At 37.2% G+C, this 24,848-nt stretch overlaps 1 protein-coding gene across 1 annotated transcript in view; it reads left to right on the top strand.

Moving 5' to 3' along the window:
* The window catches only part of PLCE1 (phospholipase C epsilon 1), a 128,860-nt gene that overhangs the window by 39,607 nt on the left and 64,405 nt on the right, over nt 1-24,848 (top strand). Inside the window, exon 2 of the mRNA XM_086751711.1 lies at nt 4,178-4,466. Coding sequence (XP_086607837.1) covers nt 4,178-4,466 — 289 coding nt within the window. The remainder of the gene's footprint in view (nt 1-4,177; nt 4,467-24,848) is intronic.

The following is a 24,848-nucleotide window of genomic DNA, read 5'->3' as shown; positions in this document are numbered from 1 at the left end:
ATTAAAGCCCCTTTAGGGCCTATTTTCTGTTATTTTTATAGTATAGTAGCAATATGCATTAATTTTTGTGGCTTTTTTTTCAGTGAAATTTTGGGTACACATATTTGTAATCATTATAATAAAGTTTGAGAAATTAAGCCTGCTTCCTAATAATGGGAATCTTTATTCTGTTCTGAATTCCAGTTTCTGGGTTTCATGTGCACCAGGCAGCTGCTAGATATTTGGCAAAATGATAATATGCCCCCAGGTTCCAAGCGAAATACCCGAGGCAGAAAAAATACAAAATTATTGTTTTTATCAACTGCTGTATCCAATATTTCCAGTACAGCAGCAGCCATGAACTCCAGCTTCATTTTTGGGGAATATCTGTCAAAAACTGCAGGGCTAAGAATGGCTATGGTGTTTAGGTTTTTGCCACTTCTACGTAGTAAACCTACAGAATGTGTGTGGAAAAAAGGACATAATGCAACTTGCAATTGTAATGATGATTAAACAGAAAAAAAAGATTATAAGAGAAAAAAGCAGCATAGTTTTAAGACCAGCATGGGTTACTTGTTCTTATAGTTATCTTTAAAGATCATCGTAACAAAATGTCTGTTGTCACTGTAAGAAAGTTTTATTGCCCGAAGGTTATCAATAAGTTAGCTTGCAGATACCATTTTAAGTTACTAGAAGTAAAACTAAGGGTTTTTTTTAAAGTAAAGTTTTGATGATTTATTGCATACGTCATTAAGAGCTGAAAAATCTATTTTGTTTCCATTTATTTTCCAAATATGGCCTTGGTTGTAAAACTATGAGGATGGAATTCTGCCTGAATTTAATCTTTATTTTAATGCTAATTTTAATTTTTTAGTTGGAGGATATGTCTGTCTTCTGTAGTATTCTGGAAAATTTTATGTTGCAACTAATTTTTATTTTCTTCTCACTTACTACTAAAATATCTTTAAAAAATGGAATAAAGTTAAAATCTATCAAAGCTAGAGTATACTTTCATTGGAATATCGGTGTGTTATTATATGGAGTTGCCAGTTTCAGCTCATGTCTTATTTTAAAAATCTCATGAGGAAAAATAAGAGAAAAGAAAAAGTATTTTAAATGTGTTCTTTTGTTGTCTAAAGTACATGTTGAGGTACTGTAATTGCATGTACATTTTACCCTTTACGTGGGTGCTCATTACAGTGGTATAGATAAGAAAGTTCAAGATAAACTAGTTGTAAACATCAGTACTTTGCAGTACTTAAAAATAAATTGGAAGTACCTTTCATATTGCAATGCTATTGGATCCCGATACCGTCCTCAGTTGCTTGTGAATGACTGCTTGATGTGTAGTACCTGAGATACCGGAGCATCAGACTGCAGGTGGCCTTGAGATCTTCGACTTGGTGTGGAAGGCAAAGGTGAATCAGGAGCTGTACGCCCTCGTCAATCATTGTTTTTTCACAGGGAGCTGTCCTCTAGTGGTGCATTTTACTTTTTTTTTTGGTTGACATTCATTTTTAATTACAGTAATCATTCTTTGGTAGTGATATAGATCAATATAACTGTGTCTGCTGGTATGCGCTGTAAGCCCTGGCTTGGAGTCAACTTTTTTTGTCTCCCAGGCAATATTAACTTTCCTCACTTGTCTGGTGCAATCTCACTGAATGGTGATTTTTCCTTACCAGTTACCTGAGGGATATGTTCCTATTCCGATTGTTTCAGTTCCGTTCAGTGGCTGATAAGTGTACACATTTTAAGTCTGTATTTTTTCATAACCTCATCTGTGTGCACCGGATGTAACAGATTCTGAGCTTTAACACACCAAAGCAAACAGTATTTGAAAATGTTACATGAAGCACAGGGTCTTTGGAGACAGCTAGTGCCCTGAAGTCTACTTTGTACAAAAGAGATTAACACTATTATTCTGTGTATAATCTCACCAGCAAAACACTGTCGCCTATTTCTGTCAACAAATGGTTTCTTTGCTTTGGCAGCTGAAGGAAGTTTTAGTTGTGTATGCAACAGAACATGCCTTTAAAAGTTGCAGAACCCAATTTAAAAAATATTTTGGAAGTTAACTGCCGTTTTGAGAAGTTAAATTATTTTCATTAACCAAATATTTTTTAAAACAAGCTAAAAAGACTAATTATGTTTGCTACATATGGCACACTCATAATCCACGCATAAGACAGGTTCACTATTATACAGTACACCTTCTGGAAAGGTGTGTCATATGCACATCCCACTCTTCCTTCCAGACACTCCCTGGATGAAAGATCTGCACACATCCTATCCAGATAACGCACACTCTAAGAGTGCATTTTCCTTCTGAATAAAGGTGGAGATGAGCAGTGTTCTTACTGAGAGTCCAAGAGTCCATAAAACTCTGGTATACCAAGGAAAAGAAGATAGAGAGGCTCAAGTAAAGGAAAGTAAAAATTTCTATTTCTAGAAATCTCAGATCAAATAAATTTTGGAAAATTTGCAAGGAGGGGGCAAAAAAAAGATAAGTACCACGTGAATCACAGAAGCCGTATTTCTAATGGAATTGAGTGATAAATCTTTCACATGTTGACTATGATTTTTTTTTTTAATTTTATGTTAATAAATGTCAGTGCTCTTTTTCAAATCATGTTACTAGTTAATAAATTATTATATTTTGAATAAAATTTTACTGTTTTCCCCAATAAATTGTTAATACAAAAATTAAAGCTAAGATAAGAAATAGTGTACTTCAGTAAATATTGCTTTGTATTTGCTTTTCTGGTTTATGGCAAAAAATAAATAAGAAGGTAAAAATCTGTCAAATTTTGAAATTAGTAACTGAATCAAAGCTGCTGCTCTTCTCAGTTTCTTTACCTGGATGAAAAAATTACATCATCATTCACAACTTCTGTTTGTAGAGGGTCAGATACCTTTGAACCCTCCTCCCTTGGGTGGCAGGGTAAATGCAGACCTTGGGGCAGAAGTGGACCTGTGTGCAGATCTACGGGCCCGGAGCCGCTTCCCTCCTTGGTTACAAGGCTGGGCGTGTAAGTGTCCTGTGGTGAGGTGCTGGTGCCTCTGACATGTGGCGTGCACAGACTGTGCAAAGAGTTTCGGATCATTTCACTGAGCACGTGTGCTTGCCTTGTAGGACTGGATGCGATTTCTGCCATGTTGATAGATAGCCATATTTTGCTTACATGTGGGGAAATACGGCAACAAGAAACAAGCCATTAATCACAAAAAGCAGTCATTAAGTTATCAGCTTATTTCTTGTGCACATCTAAGGACTGATGGGGAACAACCCCATGAAAATTGTCTCAGCACCTCTCCTGGTAGCAGTTACAATGACCTCGCCCTATGTTAATTTCGTTCGGTAGTTTACACTTTGTAATTACAAAGCACAGATCATTGAAACAAATTATTAATGTTAATCAGTAAGTCAGCATACAAGAATGCAAAGAATCAAGTCTCTCCTTGTGTACTAAATGAAAAGAGTTCTTCCAGATTCTTGCTTTGATCATTAGACTCTTTTAAATAAGCAAACATTACTTAGTTGCTAAGCCACAGGCTGCAGCTCATTAGTGTGTTAGCACAAATATTGGAAAACGAGTAGTAAACCAATATTAGATAGAGGACCTGTGCGTAGGCTGGAAGTAATGCAATGAACGTGACACCAGAACATTCTGAAAAATTGCTCACAGTGATTAAAACCATTTCTGTTTGCAAAAACCCGCCCCACTCAGCAAGAAAAAGTGCAACCCTGAATAGATTTGTGTTTCTGCTACTGATATCTGTGAGACTCTACTGTAAGATTTTATTAAATGTGTTGTACTTTCAGTAGTCTTATAAATAATTTTGTGTAGGTTCTTTATTTTAAATGTTGAGCAGATGTATTGATGTGGCATTTTTTTGTCCGATGGTGTTCCTTAAAACTGGTTTTCATTAGAATGCTTTTTACCATAGATTGAAAGCCAGAATGCCATCTTATTTAGATACACTCTTTGGGAACCTGACTCAAAATCTTCACAAATTAGTTTTGAATAAATAGATACTTCAGGTTTAATGCATAAATGCTGTGTTTTAACACAGTGCCTTTTTGCAGAGGCTGTTGAACTTTACAAGAAGTCATATTAGTTTGCATTTTTTTTGATGTTCAGTTTATTATCTTAAGCAAATGAGCTAACAGTTCATGCTTTTGCATTCTTCACAGATCTTCAATACAGTGACAGAAGAAGAAGGAGCAGAAGATATTTTTGAATATTTTCCTCCTCTTCTGAGAAGGCTCCCAACATTTGACTCAGACTGTATATGCAAAGGTGATGGTTTTTGTATAAAACCATGTGTAACAGGTGCTTACTGTCAATATCGTGCCACCTTACAGAGGACTGCACTCTCTAACTATATAACTGGTGCTTTACTAGAAGCAACTACATCATTAGGAGCAAGAAGTGGTCTTTTAAATATCTTTGGAGGATCAGCTGGAAGAACAATGCTTAAAGGTAATGAAGATTTAATTTTTTAAAACCTGGCCACTTTAAATATAGAGTGTACTGCAAAATACATAATACTGCATAATATTCTGGATAGTTTATATACTCATATATGCAGTTAACAGATAAAAACGTTTTCAAATATTTTCCTTTGCAATCATTATGTGTCATAATGACTAGTTATGTTAGCTTAATAAAGTAAACATGCATGCAAAACTGCAAAGATTCTTATTACAAAACAGATACCTTTTCAGGTATTTTTTTCTTTTTAGAAAGTTTCCTATCCGTATCCAAAGTTAATGCCTAAGCTGTTGTTGGTAGGGTGTTCCTTTGTGTGTAGTATTTCTCATCTACCAAGCACTCCTGCTCTTGGACTGATTTGGTTCAGGAGTAAGGAGTATATGCTCTATTCAGTTATTACTGTTGTCATTATACAAGTAGCTGTCAGCATAGCACTGTGTGGTAATTATGTACAATTCATTACTGATGTAGTATCTCAGTTGTACAATTGTAGAATTGAAGCATGTGCATATTATGGCTTGCTCAAAATTTTATAGGAATATGACAAAATCAGGACAGAATTCTCAGTAGAGTTCCCTAACTAGTGCAGATACTGACCTCATTTTTACAGACAAATGATATAGTTTGTGCTCGTATTAAGTTGTCTTATTTTTATCCCAAAGAGTGGCCCTTTCTTGGTTTTAATTAGTCTTTCTTTAGGAGAATCAAATGGCAGAGGTAGTCACTAAAATGGTGTAAGAACAACAGGTACACATGGCAAACTGCAGCATCTGAGGGAATTTCAGTAGTATGTTGAGCAACATTACTAAAATTCCCATACCCTCATCATGTGTGAGAAACAGATATGTACAGTACAGTGTCCTATTTTGGTAGGGGTTTTCCTTTTTATTTTGTTTGGTTTTTATTTGTTCTGGGGAGATGAGTGCTTCAGAAAAATAAACATGCACATTCCTCTGACAGCTCTGGAAAGCAAAGTTAAAGGAGCTGGGTTGTGCACTTGGTGGTGCAGTGTGGTGGACCCTCTTCGTACAGAGTGGGAGAAGAGCGCGCAGGGTTTTCATGGCCCAGGCTTGATCAGGACTCTAAGGATGCTCTGTCCCCTGAGTACAAATGTCAGTTTCCCATGGGGCGTGTTGCTAGAGTGCTCAAAAAGTCCAGCTGGTAACTGTCACTGTAGAGCTGCAGGGCTCCAGCTGTGTTCTGAAACGGGAAGTAGCAGCAGTAATTAGCTCGGGCTCACTGACATGCTAATATGACTGTATCTTTTCATGGAGCCTCAGCTAGTGACTGCACATCTGTGCTCTGGGTACCAGAACACTTTGCACTGGTTTGTATTCTGAGCCCAAAGATGTGAGACCTTGAAGAAAAGGCCAAGATCTTGAACTTGATTTGCAGCTCCACAGACAGCCTGTGTAGATAGTAGAGATTTGATTTAGTGGTTTAGGTATGATTTACTGTTGTGATCTGGGTTGAAGCAGAGATGTGCTGCAGCTTGTCGTTTGTAGCCCTCCAGAGACAGTTCAAATAGTTGTGTGTGTCATCAGGGCCCTACCAACCTTGCTCAGACAAGATGACAGTGTATCTAAGTTGTGTCATGTTGCAGAGAAACCAGGGAGATGAGAATAAATACTTGCTTTGACAGTCAGAGGTTTTGAATGCCCATGTAGTAATTCAGTGCTATATACTGCCCTGAATTAGCATCAGCAGCAGGGAGTTAGCGTTACATCTTTTTAGGTTGAGTTTTTTCACGTTGCTCAGCCTGTTGAAGAATGGAGGGAAGACCCCTTCTCTGATTTTGTTTTTACTGTTTTGATCAAGAATACCAAATGTTTCTTCTTGTTGTGTTTCACAAGCTGTGGTAGGACAGATTTTCAAGTGTTGACTTGCTTCCATAAAATCTGCAAGTATTTGTTCTCAGATCTTTGTATTTAATTTATTTACTTTAAAAATTTTGTATTGGAACATGTCTTGCAGTACTTCCTCTAAAATTGTACTTGAAAAAGGAGTTGCAATGTAGAAAGATGTCATAGTACAATCAGATCTCCAAGCATAAACGTCCTGATGGAAGTGCAGGAGAGCACTCGTGATGTTTGTTTCTTTCAGAAAGAAATAAATTAGAGATGTCTGGTTTGTGCAGGATAGTGCAATATAGAGACACTTGACCTGTTGCTGACTCATTCAGGCCCGAACTGGGATATTCTCATGATACAGGGAAATTCCCTGTAATGGTTGGCTTGAAAACAATATAGGCAGCCTCAGTTAATAATCCTTCAAACCACAACCTTTTCTGGTGATGGCACTAGCTGAGATGGTGGTAATTTGGGTGTCATTGCACCATGCTTCACTATACAGAGGTAGGCATGCCTAATGGCAGCAATTATATTGATTACTTGAAATAAATAAAAGGAACCACTAGCAAATGAAAATGTGAACACCAGTAGCACTGACATAGGTGGAATTAGCATGCATTATGAAAACAGAAGATTGTATAAATTTATTTTAAAATATTTTCGAAAGTGATTTGCAATGTTATATAAGCATAGATAATTGTTGAACTATCTAGTTACTGTTCTGCCACTCAGAAATTTGAACTCAAACTTCACTTGTGTCATAAATGTTGTAACACCTAAAAACACTGTTCATAAAAGCTGAAAGAAGTAGTAAACTATTATGAAGTAATTATAGTAAAACATTTTTGTGATGGATCCAGTTCAACAGATCCTTACCTTGTAAAGAGGTTCTACATAAAGGTGCTGCAGAAGACTTGCTGTATTGCATGTTACTACTTACAGTGTTAGAGAGTGACAAATACTCTTGCATATTAGAGTAAAAGTTTACACATCTGAAGACCTGAACTGACGGTAAGTGGCAATGCCAGCATAAACTTAAATCATCTCTCTCTTTTTCCTCGATTCTTGTTCCTAGAAACTGTTTTCTCTTCAAAAAATCCTATGAAAGAGGGGAACTATAAAGGGCAAAGTCGCCTTTGCCTGGTATTGCCACCAAGTGTCTCATTTTGTCAATTCATGTCCTGTGTTAGAGATCTCTAAATTGCCTTAGATATTTGTATATGTATTATGCACAGTTCAGTGAGTTAGCAGGATTTCATCCAAATGTTTACCTATAACATAGGCAAAATACAATTGTGGTTAAAACATGCTGTGATTAATACTTTGGTTTTTAACGCCTGTATACATTGTCATATATTTTATTTAAACTTATTACCTTTGTGCAGGCAGTATGCAAATATATTCTTAGAGTGCAAGAAGATTCTATTTTTATTTGACTGAAAAAATATGAATTACCTGGATGATCCTAGTTTTATTTTCTAAAATGTTTGGGTGTAGGAGGGTATATGCATCTTACTCTAAGATTACCAGTGACAAATGATTTGAAGAAACAGGTCTTTTAATGATGTATATGAAACAAGATTTAGTTTAAATTAGTTATCTTGCAAGTAAACATAAAATTGTATAGTTGAGTTTATTGGCTTTTAAAACTTTTTTTTTTTTTTTTAAATAATATAATTCTTTCTGTCCAAATTAGGAAACAGCTTGGTCAAACCTTTTTTTTAGGATTGGGGAATATTGTCTACTGATCATGTTCTTTTTCTTGTGCTGTCACAGAAACATGACATGCTGGAGGAAGTAGAAACTAACATGTGTGACTGTACTGAAAGGACAAGTTGAGTAATCCACTTATACAATTTTTTCATTGAGGGTGATAGCTCTCTTGAACTTTCCATCTGAACCTGAAAGCTCAGGTTTTTATTCTACTTGTAAAAATAATTATCATAAACAACTCAGCTAATCTTTAGTGTTTTATTATGGAGTTCATTTATAGCTCAGTGTAGTCATGTTGTTAAATGTATGACTTTAAACTGCAGAATATCACTTAAAGGGCACGTGGCTGGGCAGCAGGTATAGAGCCTGGTTGGTTCCCCCTCATGCCTTTCAGCTTTGCGGAAGCTGCATTTTTAGTGCCTGGGGTTTTTTTAAACTCAGTGGTACTCAGAGTTGCACCGAAGTGCTTCACTCACACAAGCTTTTTACTTATTTTTTTTTTCTGAAATTGTGGAAAATATACAAAAGTGTACCTATTTTTTTGTCTTATCCAAACCTTATCCAAAACAGTTAAAACAACTAGCAGAGCACAAAGTTCTTCTACCCCTCTCATCTAGTCACTGAAGCCCTCGCAGTAGCACATGGAACGTGATGTATGGACCTTTGCAGTTTAGACTGGGAACAGATGCTTTTTACAGAGGTGAGAGGCTCTTAGGGAAAGTGCTTGAAACTCTTCCTTTTCTGTTACCAATAAACTCCCCTCTATTTTGTGCACCTGTGTTGATAACTAGTACACAAATGTGAGGGAGAATGAAGTTTTTTTTCTGGTAAGGCCACAAGCCATTTAGAAAGTTACAGCTCAGACCAATAACTGAAGTTCAGTCTGAAAGCAGTAGAAAGCTGATGCTCAGGGGACATAAGTAAGTGGACTACTGAATTCCACACTTCATGATTTCTGAATTGCTCTAAGGGGGAGCCTATGTACAGATTGTGTTGCAGTATAACCACTCTTGTGCCAAAGACAGGTAACATGATAGCAAGGTCCATGTCAAGTACGTGTATATCTTCAACCAGGTAAAACCATTCCTCAAGTTAAGTACAGGCATGAAACTGTGGACACAATTTAGGTGGTTGTCAACTCTAGAGTAATTATTACTACACTTCGAATGATTTGCAAGACCATTCCTCAAAAGTGGAAGTGAATTTGTTTATTAAAACCGGTCTGTATCAGCCTGTCTTGAAAAGATCTCAAGGGCTGTTGGATTTATGTTTGGAGGACCTCTTCTGGACCAGACAACATTCCATTACTTTTTGTCGTATTTCAGCTCGGATCGGGACCAGACTACGCAGTCTCTCTCTCACTCCCCCCACGCTCTGAGAGAATAGGGTGAGATAACGTAAGAAAAACAGCTCGAGGTTTGAGATAAGGATGGGGAGAAATCCTTAAAGTTACCATTACGGGCAAAACAGACTTGACTTGGGGGAAAACTATTCATTTATTACTAAAATTAGCAGGAGAATGAGACAGAGAACAAGATAACTTCTCTCCACCTCTCCCTCTTCCGAAGCTTAACATTGTCTCTACTACCTTCTCCCCCACGAGCGGCACAGGGGGAAGAGAGAATGGGGGTTGCAGTCAGTTCGTCACGCATTGTTTTATGCTGCTGCTTCGTAGTCAGGGGAAGAACTCTTCACATTCCTCCCCTGCTCCTTTATGGGGTCCCACCCATACACCACAGTCCTTCATGAAACTGCTCTGGCATGGGTCATCTCTTCCACGGTTCACGGGGTGCAGTCTCTCCAGAACGGCTGCCCCAGCAGGCCCTCCACGGGCCACAGCCGCCTTCAGGCATCCACCTCCCCCGGTGTGGAGTCCTTCATGGGCTCCAGGTGGATCTCTGCCCCTCCGTGGACGTCCATGGGCTGCAGGGGGACAACCTGCTCCACCACGGTCGTCACCACAGGCTGCAGGGGAATCTTGGCCAGGAGCTGCGTTACTCCTCCCCCTCCTTCTGAACTGACCTTGGCGTCTGCAGCTGTTCCTCTCACAAGAAAAGTTCTTCACAACAGGCTGGCAGACGCCTCTCAGGATCTCTTCACATCATCCATCTCATCTCCAGATAACTTCTTCCCCCCCCCCCCCCCCCCCCAAACAAAACCACAACACTTTTCTTTCAAGATGTTTGCAATTGCTGGAGATAAAGTTCAGCACTCTTGCACAATCTGTTTAAAGAGGAGCCCTTTACTTTAATGGGGAGTGTCCTTTATCATTTAAAGGGAAGACTTCTCAAAACCTTTATGCGTTCCATAGTTAGGGATTTTATGTAATACTTGCCCTGGAAATAGGGATCCTGCAAACAGTGTCCCTAATGCTGGGATAGCCTCCTGGTTTTCTGTCTCCCCAGCACTAAGCACATTGTGAGTTCTTCATGTTCTGTCCTTCAGAAGTTATTTAGTGACTTGAGCAATGAACCTTACAGTCACAAGTATTCCAGCTCCAGGAAATACTATTCTAAGGTTCTGTTCAGTAGCTAAGGACCCGAAATGCTCCGAGTCCCCAGGGCTAGGACGGTCTTGTGGGCTGATCACCTGCCAGTGTTGTTAGTTTCAGAGAAGGCTTCCAAACATACCAGACCTCTGAAGCCAGAATTCCCAGTCACGTGGATCTGGGACTGAGAGTCTTTAAAAGCTCGTGTAGGGCCTGCTCTGCAGGAGACTCATCTCTTGGGTCTGGAGCAGCAAGCCTGCAAGCCCTGCTCTCAGATGGCTCACAGAGCTGTCGGGCTCCCGACTGAGGAGCTGTGACTCTGGTCCTGGTAGCGCAGGGACAGTCTTGAGAGTGGGCTCCGGGAACCACAGATGCTTGGAGTTCCCACAGCTGGCCAGTGACATTCACATCCTTGTCAGCATCTTTGTTACTACAGAGAACATAATTTTCACATATGAACACTGAAGACATTTCAGCTGCACTGTTTTAGCACCTCTGTATGTAACTCACTTTCTGGTTAGTAAGAAGTTTTGAGAATGCCTTTCAGTGGGATTTGGATTGAAACCAGATTTCTTCCCGTAGAAAGGAAATCCTGCTTCTCAGCCTGTTCTGTTTCTCACAAATTGATTGTTACAGAAGTTTATTCATAGTTGTGAACAGGCCAGAACTTTCACTGGAATAATATTTGAAGCCTCAGCCATTGTCACAGTTCATATGGTGTTGACATTTTTATGCAGAAAGTGAAAAAAAGTTTTCAGTCTTTTTCAATTTTAAAGAAGGAACTAGAGTATGTGAAAATGTACTTTGTATTTGATAACTGTATCCAGAGTCACTGTTGGAAAGAAACTTGTACCCTTCCTTCCCTGTCCTCCTACCCGCTCCCCCTTACAAGGATAACTTCTGTAGCTTTGTAATCTAATAAAAACAAAAGGGAAGTAAAAAGAGGTGTCTGAGGATGGAGCAGACAGCAAAAATTTTCTATCGGTATTCTTTTCACTTTAGTGTTTTTCAAAGCTGTTCAAGTCTGATACCACTTCTTAAAGTGATATAAATCAGGCTGCATCCTTGATCACTGTTGTTCATCTTCCAGAGAAAGCTCACTCAGAACTTGTTAAATAGGCAATAGCAATTTTTGACCAGGAACAGAAGGAAACTGATTTGTTGTGAATATGGAGGCAGACTGTATTGATCTTAAGAAAACCTACTTCATTTTTCCCTCAGTATTCCAAGATTGCCCTTTTTCTGTAATCAGACTTTGCCATCAGCAAAGATTGGGCAGCAAACAGGACCAAAGTGTCTGTGACTTTTTCCACTGCTGTTTCTTGTACCCTTTGCACAAAGCTTATTGTTACAATACTGGTGAAATTCCTGGATCCCTGAAGCTGGGGCGGTTGCCTGATAGCTATGTGTCAGAGTCATGGGCGATAACAAGCTTTATACACACAGATTTAGGAAGGTCAACATGATTTAGCTGGTCTTTGTATGTTTGGGCCCAGAGGTTAAGACCATCTAGAGTGAAGGATTAAGCCAAGTGAGCTGAGATTAAGACCTGAAAAGATGAAATGTGTCTCAGGCTGACAATGTAAGGTAAGAAGATGAGTCAGGCAACACACTGTAGGAAAGAAAATAAAATTCAGGAGATACGTCAGATAGTAAGTAGATAATGTGGCCTATGGCAGGGGTGTGAGTCAGGAAAGCAAGGATTTCATGCTGCTCTGTTGGCTCCAGGATGTAGGTCAGGAGGAGCAGGAACAAGTGCAGGTCACCTGTTTAGGGGCAGAATTAAGAGTGACATGGCAGGAAGCACAGATCAAGGCTGTTATGGCAGAAAGGAGGAGAAAGATTTGGGAGGACAGCTGTAGCCAAGGGACACGTGGGACTGTCTGGAGCTGGCTACAGTGATTGTCTCTGTAACCTGGCAGAAGGGAACAATCACTGCAGTCAATCTCTTGGACCTATCACTGTCCGGTCAGGCCTGGTTGCAGCCAGGTTGGCCACAGCAAGGGCAGTAGGAGAAGGACTTAAGGAAGACTTGTCCTTGTCAACGTTAATTTAACAAAAACTTCCTGTAATCCAACATTGTAGGCACAAAGAATTAAGCTCTGCATGCTTACAGTTCTCTCTCTGGGTTCAATAAGGTGTATTACTGCAAGATGCAAAAATACTTAGTTGATCCAGGCAGTAGATGGAAGTTAACCAGTGTAAGTAATCTAAGTAAAAAAATGAAAAATATTTTCATCTGTAAAATTGCTCCTTTGGACTGAGCAGGTATTCTGCTCATGGAAGGTCCATGTTTGTATGGATCTGGATATTCTCATCAGTGTACAGAGCTAAGCAGTTAAGAAACAGAACTGAGTTTCAGATGAGTTTGTATAGATTTTAGTTCCAATATGATATGGAAGTTTGTTACACTGATGATCCTTCAACTTGTGTAGCTGAGTCTCTGCTTACAGCAATATTTTTTTTGGCAGTCTATAGCTGTTGTTTCCACCAGTAGAAAATAGTCTAAATTCATAGAATGAGTCCGACTGTGCTATTAGAGCTTTGTTGTGAGGAAGGGAATGAAGGACGTACTAATGTCTTTGGATGAAGGCTGAGAGAACAGAAGTTTGTGCAAAGTGATGTTAGTTTTAAAATCAAACTTAATATTTTTTTAATGAAGGGTAATCAGTCTTCAGAAAAAATGAAATGGGATTCTAAGTGCAGATAGTTAATCCCTGAACTGCTTCTTATTGTTTATTATCTTAAAGGTCTGAACATTTGTTTGAATGGACCCTGTAAAAGTAGTGTCCATGGGAACTTTTAAAGTGTAGAATGGAACTTTTTTGGTATGTTTATATTAGCATGTCAATCATAAGCAAAAAACCCCAAGGACCTCAAGCCTCAAGATGACTCAAGAGTCATCTCTAAAGATTCCCTTGAAGTTTTGTTTCTAGGAAACAAATTAGAAGAAAAACCAACTTTTATAGGATAATACTGTTGTATTTATATGAGGAAACAATTTTTTTTTTTCTAAATTCTGTGATGTACTGTACAGTTTTCCTTGTAGAATCAAGAACATTCTGATTTTTTTCATTAGATTTCCAGATATTTTCTAATGTAATTAGTGGAAAATACTTTAGTATTGACCCAATAATGGTGAGAAATGTTTAATCTGATGGTTTATTTTGTATTTTTGTAGGGAAATTGCATTAATAATTTATAAATAATTTAAAAATTTTAGACTGTATCACCATGGAGGTCCTTATATTATTATATTTAACAAGAATTCTTCAGAAATCTAAGCATACTAGTTTTCAACTGGAAGTTGGAAACAACACTAAATTGACATTCTTCCAATCAAGAAAGAATATGCTGGTATTGTCAATGAAAAAATAATGCCGTGTTGGCCGGGTTCCATGATTTTTCCTCCAGTAGAGGTTTTTCAGACAAGACGTATATTCACCATGTAAACAAAGTGACTCTGAGTGTACTGCTCGCATTCCAGTTCTGCACGAGTTGCTCTCTCAGACTTCCTGGGGAAATGGAGAAAGGTTTCTCGTGGCAGTGTATTGTTTTTCAGTCTTGTGTGCTCTAGAAAATTTCATAACTATCTTCCCACTGATGTAGTCCTGCTGCTTGTAAAAGTGATGTAAACTGTGTGTAGATGAAGCTAAGGGCAGAATGAAGAAAAGTGATAAAACTGCCAGAGCCAGTTTATTAAGAGCTGCTGGGATCAAGGTAGAGTTTTGGTGTCTACTTCGTTTATGAACATAGATGCAGTCTGAAAGGCTATGCTGTCTTTTAAAGTCCCTCTATTTGTAATTTCTTTATGGTTAATCACACTTCTGGAAGCCTCAGGGAGGTTTTCTTCTTCTTCACCTCTCAAAGAAACTTTTTTGGATTGTTGCCTAGGTCGTAGCCATTTGTCCCATTCTAATGCTATTGCATTTTATTAGAGCCGCTAATGCAGCGTGCCTAATAGCTGTAAAGGTAGGGCATTTGCTAAGAAAGAAACCCATGTTGCGGTTTTTGTAATGCTTCAGCTGAAGTTTCCTAAAACAAAACTAACTCCATTTATTACTTTTGGCCTGTTTAAACAACACTGATATAAATACAACTTGTACAAAAGCTTCGGTGTAGGCGAACTTATTTCTTAATATATTTAAAGACAAAAATCCAGCAGAATTTAAGTCACTCTTGTTTATAACTCTGCTGTCAAATCAAATACTTTTAGTCTTTAGCAGGATGTATGCTCATCCTTAATTTCTAAACTTCCTTCCATTCAAAACTCAGTGTTTCAACTTTTATTTGGGGAGGTGGGTAACCTGACCTCTCAGTGAGCCAGCCAAGTGCACGTCTTCTTCATGGCTTACACAAGGCATGTCAGTTATGCATTTTGCCACAGTTTGTAGCTTTAAACTGAGCAGCTGTTGCCTGACTGTTAGTTTGGACAAGTGCAGCGTGCGGACGTTTTGTGGTACTGGAAGTACCTGCTCTTCTGGCATTTTAGGAGGAATCTAAGATTCGATGGAAGACACATTTTCTGGTAGGATTTGCATTTCTGTGGCCCATAGTACAGGCTTCTGATTATATGTATGTAGTTGAAGTGATAGTTTTATTTCCAAAGTTAGAATTAGATTGGGTGGGGGGTTTCTAATCTAATGTTGGATCTATAATGTCTGTATTTAATAACAGTGCTTTAAGGACATTTAAAACTGTTGCTGGGTGGAAAATGAAACAAGGATTTAATATAAACAATATTAAAGTCCTCTCTCAGTCTTAAGTGTGTCTTTTGTATTTCAGCTTGTTTAAAATGGAATGTAATACAAATATTTGTAAGTTATTTAGGTATACTTTGCTTTTATTTGGTTCACGTTGCAACTATTTTGATATCAAATTATGTTGTGGGACATTCCTTTGTTTCTTATTCTACACAAGTAAGTGACTTACAAATAATGCTGGACAAAATATGAATGTCAGATATATTAAAAGTTTTTAAAAGTCCTAGAACCAAGTAATTGTTTTTTTCCCCCCTAAAGTTTATATATGACTCAAATGTTACAAGTTACTAACGTATTTTTGAATGTAAATCCTCTGCTACTTTTTTCTTTAGCAAGCTCTTGTTCTTGAACCTTCAATATACAAGTTTAAAACTTGTAACCAGTTTGTGTTTTGTGGATGTTTAAGGCAGTTGATGTTTTTTCCTTTCTGAATGGCATGAGTGCATGGCAGCATGTAAAAGCAATGTTTTGTACTAATTGGTCATAAAGAAACACCTGTATTTACATTTTTTAAAAAAACTGGCATGTGTGCCTTGAATGAATGTTCATAATATTTTACTTTATGAACAGAATGTCTTTTATGTGCTAACTGTCCTGTTTCCCTAGTCTGGCTGTTAGCTAAAGGCTATGGCAAACATTCACCATTCAAAGAGAGAGTATCCCATTCCAATAGAAAGATTTTATTGGTTGTCGACACCTTTATTTTCACCTGCGTTCTTACATCTTTGATCTCTCGCTCATATGATTGAAAGAACTGCAAGCATGTTTGGTGTCACAAATAAAAAAAAAAACAGTATTTACGTAGTTTGCAATTTCACTACGGTTTTAAAATGGAAAACAAAATTGCTCTTGTTCCATTACTTTTGTCTCTTACAATGAATGGAAGTTACAGCCACTTGTTTGTTGGTGTATTGAGGTTAGTATTATAATATTTTATTTTTCAGTAATAGCAACAATAACAAAATCGATGGAGTCATGAAAGTAACAGTTTTCTGATTCTACTGGGCAGAAAATAATACCACTTATTATGTCAGCGTGGGAGGACTGGTCAGAAACAGCCTGCAAAAAAGCATTTGTTGGTTGCAGTGCATCAGAAGCTGTCTGCTGGTCAAGTATGCCATATTGTGGTAATGTTTGCTGGTTTTGTGGGAGGCAAAAATAAGTAAGTCGTATGTAAAACCTGTGCAATAGTCCTCTCAGTCTTGTCATTGCTGACTGTCCAGCTTTGAGCACTTTCTGTAGAGAAGAGTTCAGGAGATACGTGATAACCTTCAGACAGATAATAATTGCTGTAAGGAGAAAGTAAGCAGTTGTCCTTTGTGGACTGGGGGTGGGACAAAAAATGAATGTGAATAGCAAACACCTCACCACAGGTATTGTGACAGAAAGGGGATTTGACAGAGGAGGGGTCCAGTCAAATTGAAGAACTTCTTTTAAATGTCACTTGAAGAAAATGGACACAGGTGTTGTCGGCTGGTATAACTAGCAGGACAAAAGCAGCAAAAGCAGTGGGAAAATAGATGCATATGACTGAATACAGATGGGCTAATTTCAGAAAAATCTTAAAGGAAAAGGAAAGCTTGAGGCAAAAAAAAAAAGAGTTCAGTGATTGCATGGAGGATGACGTATCAAACATGTTGTTTGGGAAAGTAAGACAGCTCATAGAACTGTGAAGCATAATGTCAATGGAAACCTCTAGGTGCAGTCTGACATCCTTTTAAGATGTCATTTACTTAAACCCAATTGTCTCTATTTTAAGCTCAGTAAGTAGTTAAAAGGCAACAGTGTTAACGTACAGCCTTTGGAGGATGCCTTAAAACTATCGTCCCTGTGCACAGCTTTTTCCAGGGGTCAGTGATGCTCACAAAGGGGGGGCCTTATTTCTAGTTTGAGTTTGTCTGTCATCAAGGACCAACTGTTTGTTCTTGTTACGCCTTTTTTGTGCTGGATTAAAGTATTTTAAAAGTGAGATATTTCCCCTGTTGGAGATGCTTACGTATGTACTACAGTGAAGTCAACTCTTAATTCTCACTTTACTGAAATAAAGTTAAGGGTTTCTGATCGAAATCTCTCCCTCTAGGTCTCACTGTTCAAGGCTGGAATAATTTTATAGCTCTCTTCTGCATGCTCTGTGGTTTGTCTGTGTCTTTAAAAACATTGAAGAGATACTGCATCATTGATGTCATCGGTAATTTATACTGGAGGACCTGTTTTTGCCACCTCCTTTTTTTGCTGCCTCTCACTTCTAAAGACTCACAGAATGCATTTGTTTTTAGGGTCCCTTCTTATTTTTTCAGAGCCGTTTGCTTTGGGAAAGCAGAACTACATTCCATACACAGGATCTGCATTCCTTGTGTCCAGAATACTTCCTATTTCCAGTAGATCTAAAATGTGGCTGCTTCTTGTTTCACTACTAAAGTGATACTTAATGGTTTGTAAGGTAAAATGCTGAACTGCCATATAACAATCCTGGAATCATTTGGATTGGAAGGGATTGTGCCATTTATTTAGTCCGACTCGGCTGACGTGTTTTATTTTCTTAGCTGTTTTGTTTTCTTACTATGTGAACAATATTGTTGACAAAGTTGGCCCTAATTCTGTTTTAAACCTTAAAACAGGTAGCAGTGGCACCACAAGGAAGGGAAAGAAAGAGAACTGTTAATTTTTACTATGTACTTCTAGAGAAGGAATTAGTTGCATTTGAAGTCTTCAGATTAAAGGAAATGTCTTAAAATCTGAGGAAGTTGTCTCAGAAGGTACTAATTTTGAATTTGATTTTGGATAGCAAAATAATTAATTTTTAAAGTTTTCATTTTGGGAAACGACTGCAAACACCTTTTCTAGTATAATCTGCTAAAGGTAATGACAAAGACACAATTCATTAAAAAGTCTTGTGACTGTTTAGAAGAGCTTTTATGCAGTAAGTATATTAATCCTGTGAAAATCAAATAGAATAAATACTTTCATTTTTACAAGCTAACTAGTTACAGCACTGCAATACATACAGTGATGCTCTGTGTGAACACAATCTTGTATAACACTATATTTGTTAATTTAGCTTACACTAATTCCCAAATGACATGAACTAAACAAAAGCAAAAGTAATTGCTTGCAGCAGGATTTAATCTAGCAGAACTATACCAGTTCACTAGTGAGGCTGTAAAAATGCTTACATGGATAAATAAATATCAAAAACATTTATATTTGAGCTAGGATGAAGTAAGTGACATTGAGGCAGGTCGTAGATGTTGAAATCTCTATTACGAAGTTAAAGTTAATTTAATAGTTTATGGAGTCTATTGTTTTACTTCTTTCTGCTTTTAGACACATACCTGCCCTGTTCTCTGCAGTTTGCTGTGTTCCACGAATCCCTCTATGGCTTTCAGTTCTAAGGCTCAATCACACAGACTTCTCCACTCTGAAATTTAAATACATCAGAAGGAAAGGAAAAAAAATCTTTTCAGCTTTAATTTCTTGGCAGTTCTTGTTATGGGGCTGAGTGCTTTTCATTAAGCAGCGTAGTATTTTTGCTGTCTTGGGACTATATATTCTTTCTTGGACTTCTAGGTTTTATTAAGCACTCCAGCATTTCCATTCAGATAGATGCATGACTTAGAAAGCTTTTGAGGACATCTGGGAATTTCAGCAACTTTATTTGTTTTGTATCTGTTGACCAGGTTAAATCGTGATTATTAGAACAAACTGAATTGAGAGAGCTAGTAGAAACTGAATGAAAATTTCATAAGCCAAATAGGCTATTAAGAAGTGGTAAAAAAAAAAAAGATGATGTGTCTAACTGCTAGATCATATTAAGAAATTGTTTAGTTTTAATTTAGTTGTTCATTTTTAAAATAAGATTTTAAAATTAAAGAAATAACATTATGATAGTAAGACATTTGCTGTAGTTTTTCATGAAATCTGTTACATTCTCTGAGACCAGGTCCATGCCATTTACTGTAAGATTCTACTGTTTAACAAGTAAATAAGCTTTAAATATGGTTTTGCTGATTCTTCTAACGAATTTGCAGGTCAGTTTTTGCATACTGATATATACCTCTGGACATAATTTAACCAAATAAATTACTTAAATTTACTGGATCTGAATGCTAAGTAATAAGAGGAGCAGTATCCAGAACAGTTAATTGGTGTTTCATGTTCTGCTCTCCATTATGAGTGCTTTATATGAAGTATATACTTAAGTATATTTGGATCAGCTGAAGAATCTTATGCACATTTTGTTGATTGCTATATTGTACATGAATTTGAGGATTTGTTTCAATGGAATTTTTATCAATTCATATACAGCTGTATGTTTATTCTGTCAATAAGTTCTTTGCTTTCTGGTACATTTTCAGATATTCTAGTTTGTTCATACAACTGTGTTTTTCACTTAGTGATGTTTACCTTTTTGTATAGGAGTAGCAAAAGTTTCAATAATTTCTAATAAGCTTAATTTTAGGTCATACCACTGTATTCCATGGAAGTTAAAACATGCTCTAGCATTTGCAGACTTATATATACAGCTGATTTTTCCCCTTTACTGTAGTAATTTTATATGTTTTTATGAAGATTTACCTGCACGTGAACAGTATGTTTCCTGACTTTTTTTCCGAGAATGTAGCAGATAAAGATATGTTTTACTAGCTCATCAAGAAAGATATATGGAAAGATTTAAAGAGTGTAAGACATTGCATTACATAGGACACACGGATGTTCAAACCAAATTATATTGTGGAGTAAAATATTAGAATTTTATAGAAACTAACTTTTTACTGGGCAAAACATTTTTTTCTCTAGTTACTTGTTTGGAATACTCATTATTTCTCCTGGAAAAGTATTTTAAATATATGCTAAGAGCTTTAATTTTATACAGAATATAGGTAATTATTTCACAAACAGAGAAATCCTTTTGAGCAGTTATATAATCACAAAGGATAGTACACTTCCTTAATGTTTCCTATGGTTCTTCTTGGCTACACTGTCAAGAAAAGTATTTGGTTTGATGAATAGTCTTTCTGTCGTAATTGGACATGTTGAACATGAGAACCTGTTGCTAAAACGTGTGCAAATTTGGCCTGTGATCTGACAAGTAACTAGCTCAGTGAGTTACATGTTAACCCAGCTAAACTGCTTCTTATATGTAATTTTACAATTTACACTAAATTCTCAGTTGCCTTTAGTAAATTCTGTGGATACCTGGTAGCTCACCTGGCCGTGTTTGTACTGCACCGCAGTTGTGACTCTCACACTGGTGGTGAGGTAGCCCTAGATGGCTACGTCCTTCAGTCGGTCATACAGCCGCTGAAATTAAGTGACCTTGCATTTGTTGTATTCTGTATGTCAGTGGAAGGACTTTGATCATATTGACTTTGGTTTTGCTGAATTTTGTTTCTCTTTTTCCTATTAAAATGCCTCTCAGCATCCTTTAAAGTGGGCTCCTGGCACATTCTTTGTGATTCCAAAAACTTTGCTAAGAATAGGTGGCTAGTAGCAATATTTAAAAGAAATACTGGAATGATATAATACTTATATAACATCATAGACATGACTTACTCTGGTGGGAAGTTGTAAAATCATGTTAATCCTTTATAAAAATAGTATATGAATTTCCTTTAGCTTCTCATCATCCTCCTCATGGAAAAAATGAGCACGTTAAGAATGCCTGCTGTGGCTATTTTGAAGTTTTTCTGTGAATTGGTGTAATTAGATGTTGGTATTAAAAGATACCTTTTTAAATTACCTTTTAAAATTTTAAAATTGCATTTTAAAATGAGGAATAGCTTATCTCAATTGATTTTGCAAACTTACTATGCAATCCTTTTCTTTACTCAGTAAATTTAGCTATGGTAATTGGTCTTTACCGAATAGGTGTTGTACTGCACTGGAAACTTGCATTCAGACTGCAGCTTAGGAAAAAATATGAGAGTAGGGGTAGCTAAGAGGTTTGCTGCCATTCTAGGCAGAGAGATTGGTTTTACTTTTCCCAAGTTGGAGGGGGAAGTAGTCTACACAAGAAAACAGCTGAATTACTTCACTTCTGAAACAGCACTATGGCAAAAATTAGATTTTATTCCTCTGTAGTTACAGGCTTTTTTTTTTTTTTTCCAACTGGGTTCCTGGGTTATTGTTTTAACCTTACATGAAAAAAATTAATTTGACATTTTTTGTACATTTACAGTAATCTAGTTCTGATAGTTGCTACATATTCACCAGTGAGCTTGGAGCAAAGACTGTGTCTGGGGGAAGAAAAAAAGAACAGACACTAATCCACCACCAAAAACCCAATAAACACATATTGGGAAAGCTGCCTGCGCTTTTCCTGCACGGATCCCTTTGCATGTTGTGTATTGCAGTTCATACGTGAGATACTCTCTGGGTGTCTCTGGCTGCCTGGGCTGGCAGACGCTCTTCAAGGTTCCTACAACTTTCAGATTGTGTGCATTTCCATCTGCTTGTATCTTTGATGTTGTAGAATGTATGTGGAAGAAACATGGTACATTACTGTGATACTTCTGAATTTTTCTTTTAAAGTATTTGTTAAACTTTCTGACCTGAGAGCACTCGTAGAGCTTTGCCTGTGGCATCGTATATTTCTCAGAGAAAGAGTAAAAACCCTTTTGTCTTCACTTTATATCCTTTTTTTTGTTGTTGTTGTTTTTATTATGCCTCTTCATCACAACCAATAAACGTTGAGGATATTTATCAGTAGTTAAAATAACTTCCAAGGCAAAGTACCTTCTATACTACCTCCAAGTATAGTCCTTTAGAACATACATGCTTACCTCGGTGAGACTGTGCCTGTATAGTCCAACATTGCTTTTATGGTAGTGTGTAAATGTGACTGCATTGTTTCTAGCTTTGAAGATAGTCCACATTTAACTCCAATGATGAGAAAAAATGTAAATAATATATAGTATAGTTCAGAATAGTTCAGTTGGAATAGTTCAGCCCAACTGCAATAGCTGGCCTTAATTTAAAAGATGGTACCTGTGTTTATCTAGGAATATATATAAGGATTACAGTAAGGGCATGGGCTCTGTTGTTACTTCTGTGTTTCTGTGCACTCTATATAGGACACAGACTGATAGTTTGAATGCTGAAACCAAACCTGGGGCAGCACAGCTCTGGATGTGTGGGGTGGAGCTAGCTGACCACCATGGCAGCGCACTGTGGGACGTGTGAGAAGATGTGCACCTGCTGCACGGCATTCCCAGTGGATATTGTGGCTGCAGCCAGGTTACCGATTGGGTCGCTCAATGAGACCGAAATGTTCAGGGCTTTTCTTGTCAGTTAATCATGTATACATTTTCACATCTTAAACGTCCTCCTCTCTTTTTGTCCAGTTCCAGTGAATACTCTTTTAGTATATTTTAAAATACTTGTATGCCATTTCTTTAATAATGAAGCGCAAGTGTTAAATGCTTGTGGTTTAAGAGTATTATCTTTGCCCTTCACACTGCTGTGAAACCCATCAATTTATTTACAGTTCATCATTCTTCTCCATTTTTGGCATCCTTTTTAAACATGTGTGTCCTGAGTTCATTCATTTATTCTTATATGAGAGAGTCTTTTCATATTTTCCTCTGCATAGTGAATTTTGAACTCGGAGGTAGAATTACTGCAGGGTAATATCTGATTTTTATAGCAGTATAGAATTCACTATCCTTATTAACTCTTTGTTAAGTATCTTTCTAAATTCTGGTACTTTCTATAACAACACTTTGAAAGACTCTCCCATTCACAAAATGTTCTAATCAGGAACATTCAGAGCAGGCAATGGAGTGAGTAACAGGACTCTCGCCAAAGCTGAGTGGCGAAGGTGTAGATTGAAGGGTTTCTGCTATAGTTATGCAGGTAAAAAGTTGAATGTGTGTTATTTAAAGTGTAATATAAAAAAAGTGAACAGGTTCCTTAGCAAATCACATAAAGATGCTTTGAACACAAGTGCACGATCAATAGTATTTGCTCTTAGTGGTTCTGTTCTGCCTCCTTTTTCTGTGAAGTAATTATGCAAAGGAAAGATCTCAAACAACCTAGTGTTATGATTTGATTCTGTTTAGGTAACCACTGAAAGCAGGCCAGAATGATGAAACCTCTGAATTGATCAAACATTTTTCAAGTGTATTACGTTCCTTTAAAATTCTTTCACTGCTAAGCTTCAGGGCTTAAACTGGGAACATTTAATCAAGTGTTGTTGTTTTTACTGGATGTGACTTGGATTAATTTTGTTCCAAAAATCAGTAAGAATAACAACCAAAATACCTTACGCAGCAGATTTGCCTCCTTTGGTTATCTTTCATACACAGGATTGTCTTTTACATGAAGATTCAAAAGGCAAGAATAATCATAAAGACTGTACGCTTATCAGATCTTACTTAATTCTCATATTATTCCTTCACATAATTACACTAAAAATTAATTTCTCGGATTAGCATTCAGACTTCATATTGTACTGCTAACATCGATGGCAGTTTTAGTATTTGCTTCACTAGGTATGACACTGAAGCTATAGTGAGCATTTTTTGCCTTAAAGGACTGTATTTCATAATGGTTTTCCTCAGTGAAACAATTTTCATTGAAATAGTTCTTTGAACTGAGACATTCCTAATCTCTGCAGCATTTGAGCAGCTGGACAAGACAGGAACGAACATTCCTTTCCCCCGTGTCCCTGAAGGGTCTTGTCTCGAGTGATCTGGCCTTCAGGGTGAGACCAAAGTAAGGAAGATGATGTTTGTTACAAGAGGGATTTCCGAGGATCTTGAAGTCAACAGTGCAATTTGGGTTTGTGTTTGTGGTAACTGTTAAAGGTTGTGCAGCTGAGGAGGAAACTGCAGCAGTTCATTAACTAAATGCAGGAATTGCTGCTGTGGAAGACCAGTGCCCTGAGCTGGAAAGGAATGCTTCAAGGCTGAGGCTCTGAAATACTTTAAATGTCTGTTTTGCCGTTATTTACATTAAGAATGCTAAATTTTACTGCAACTACAGTTCATATAATCTTTCAAATGTAAAAAAGTGCGTAGCACAAGAAAAGAAAATACAAAAAATTGGGATCACGAGCCTCTGTTTACTGGGTACCTAACTTTATATACACGTTATTTTTAACATTTTTGTTTTCCGTAGGTGTAATATATTCTCAGATTACATTTTTGTTTAACTTTACTCCTACTCCACTGATTCATAACAGAGTTGTTTTATTCTTAAAACTGAAAAATTGCTTAATTTCCGCTTCGTGTAAATAAATAATTTTGATCCATCTTCTTCAAAATACTCAAATATTGGAAGCCGATCTGAGATTTGTCTGCTCTGTTTAACTACTGGATATTTCTCTGTTGCAGAGTTAACTAAAAGCTGTATGTGTTTTCATTTCATTTTATTCCGTCAGTGCACAGAAACTCCTTTGATTTTGCAAGTGCTTTATATCAATTTTTGTGGATGAGGTCAAAGCTTGGATTCTACTTCAGCACAGGCAATAACTTACTCATTTTGCAGTGAGAATTGTACACTTCTTTTTCTAGAACACTCTTTTCTTCCAAAGTCAACTCCTAAATCATTTCTT

Source organism: Chlamydotis macqueenii, chromosome 7, assembly GCF_036417535.1.
Source record: "Chlamydotis macqueenii isolate bChlMac1 chromosome 7, bChlMac1.mat, whole genome shotgun sequence".
Classification (NCBI taxonomy): Eukaryota; Metazoa; Chordata; class Aves; order Otidiformes; family Otididae; genus Chlamydotis; species Chlamydotis macqueenii.
Note: the sequence above shows the minus strand (reverse complement) of the source record. Positions and strands in the feature narration are given on the sequence as shown.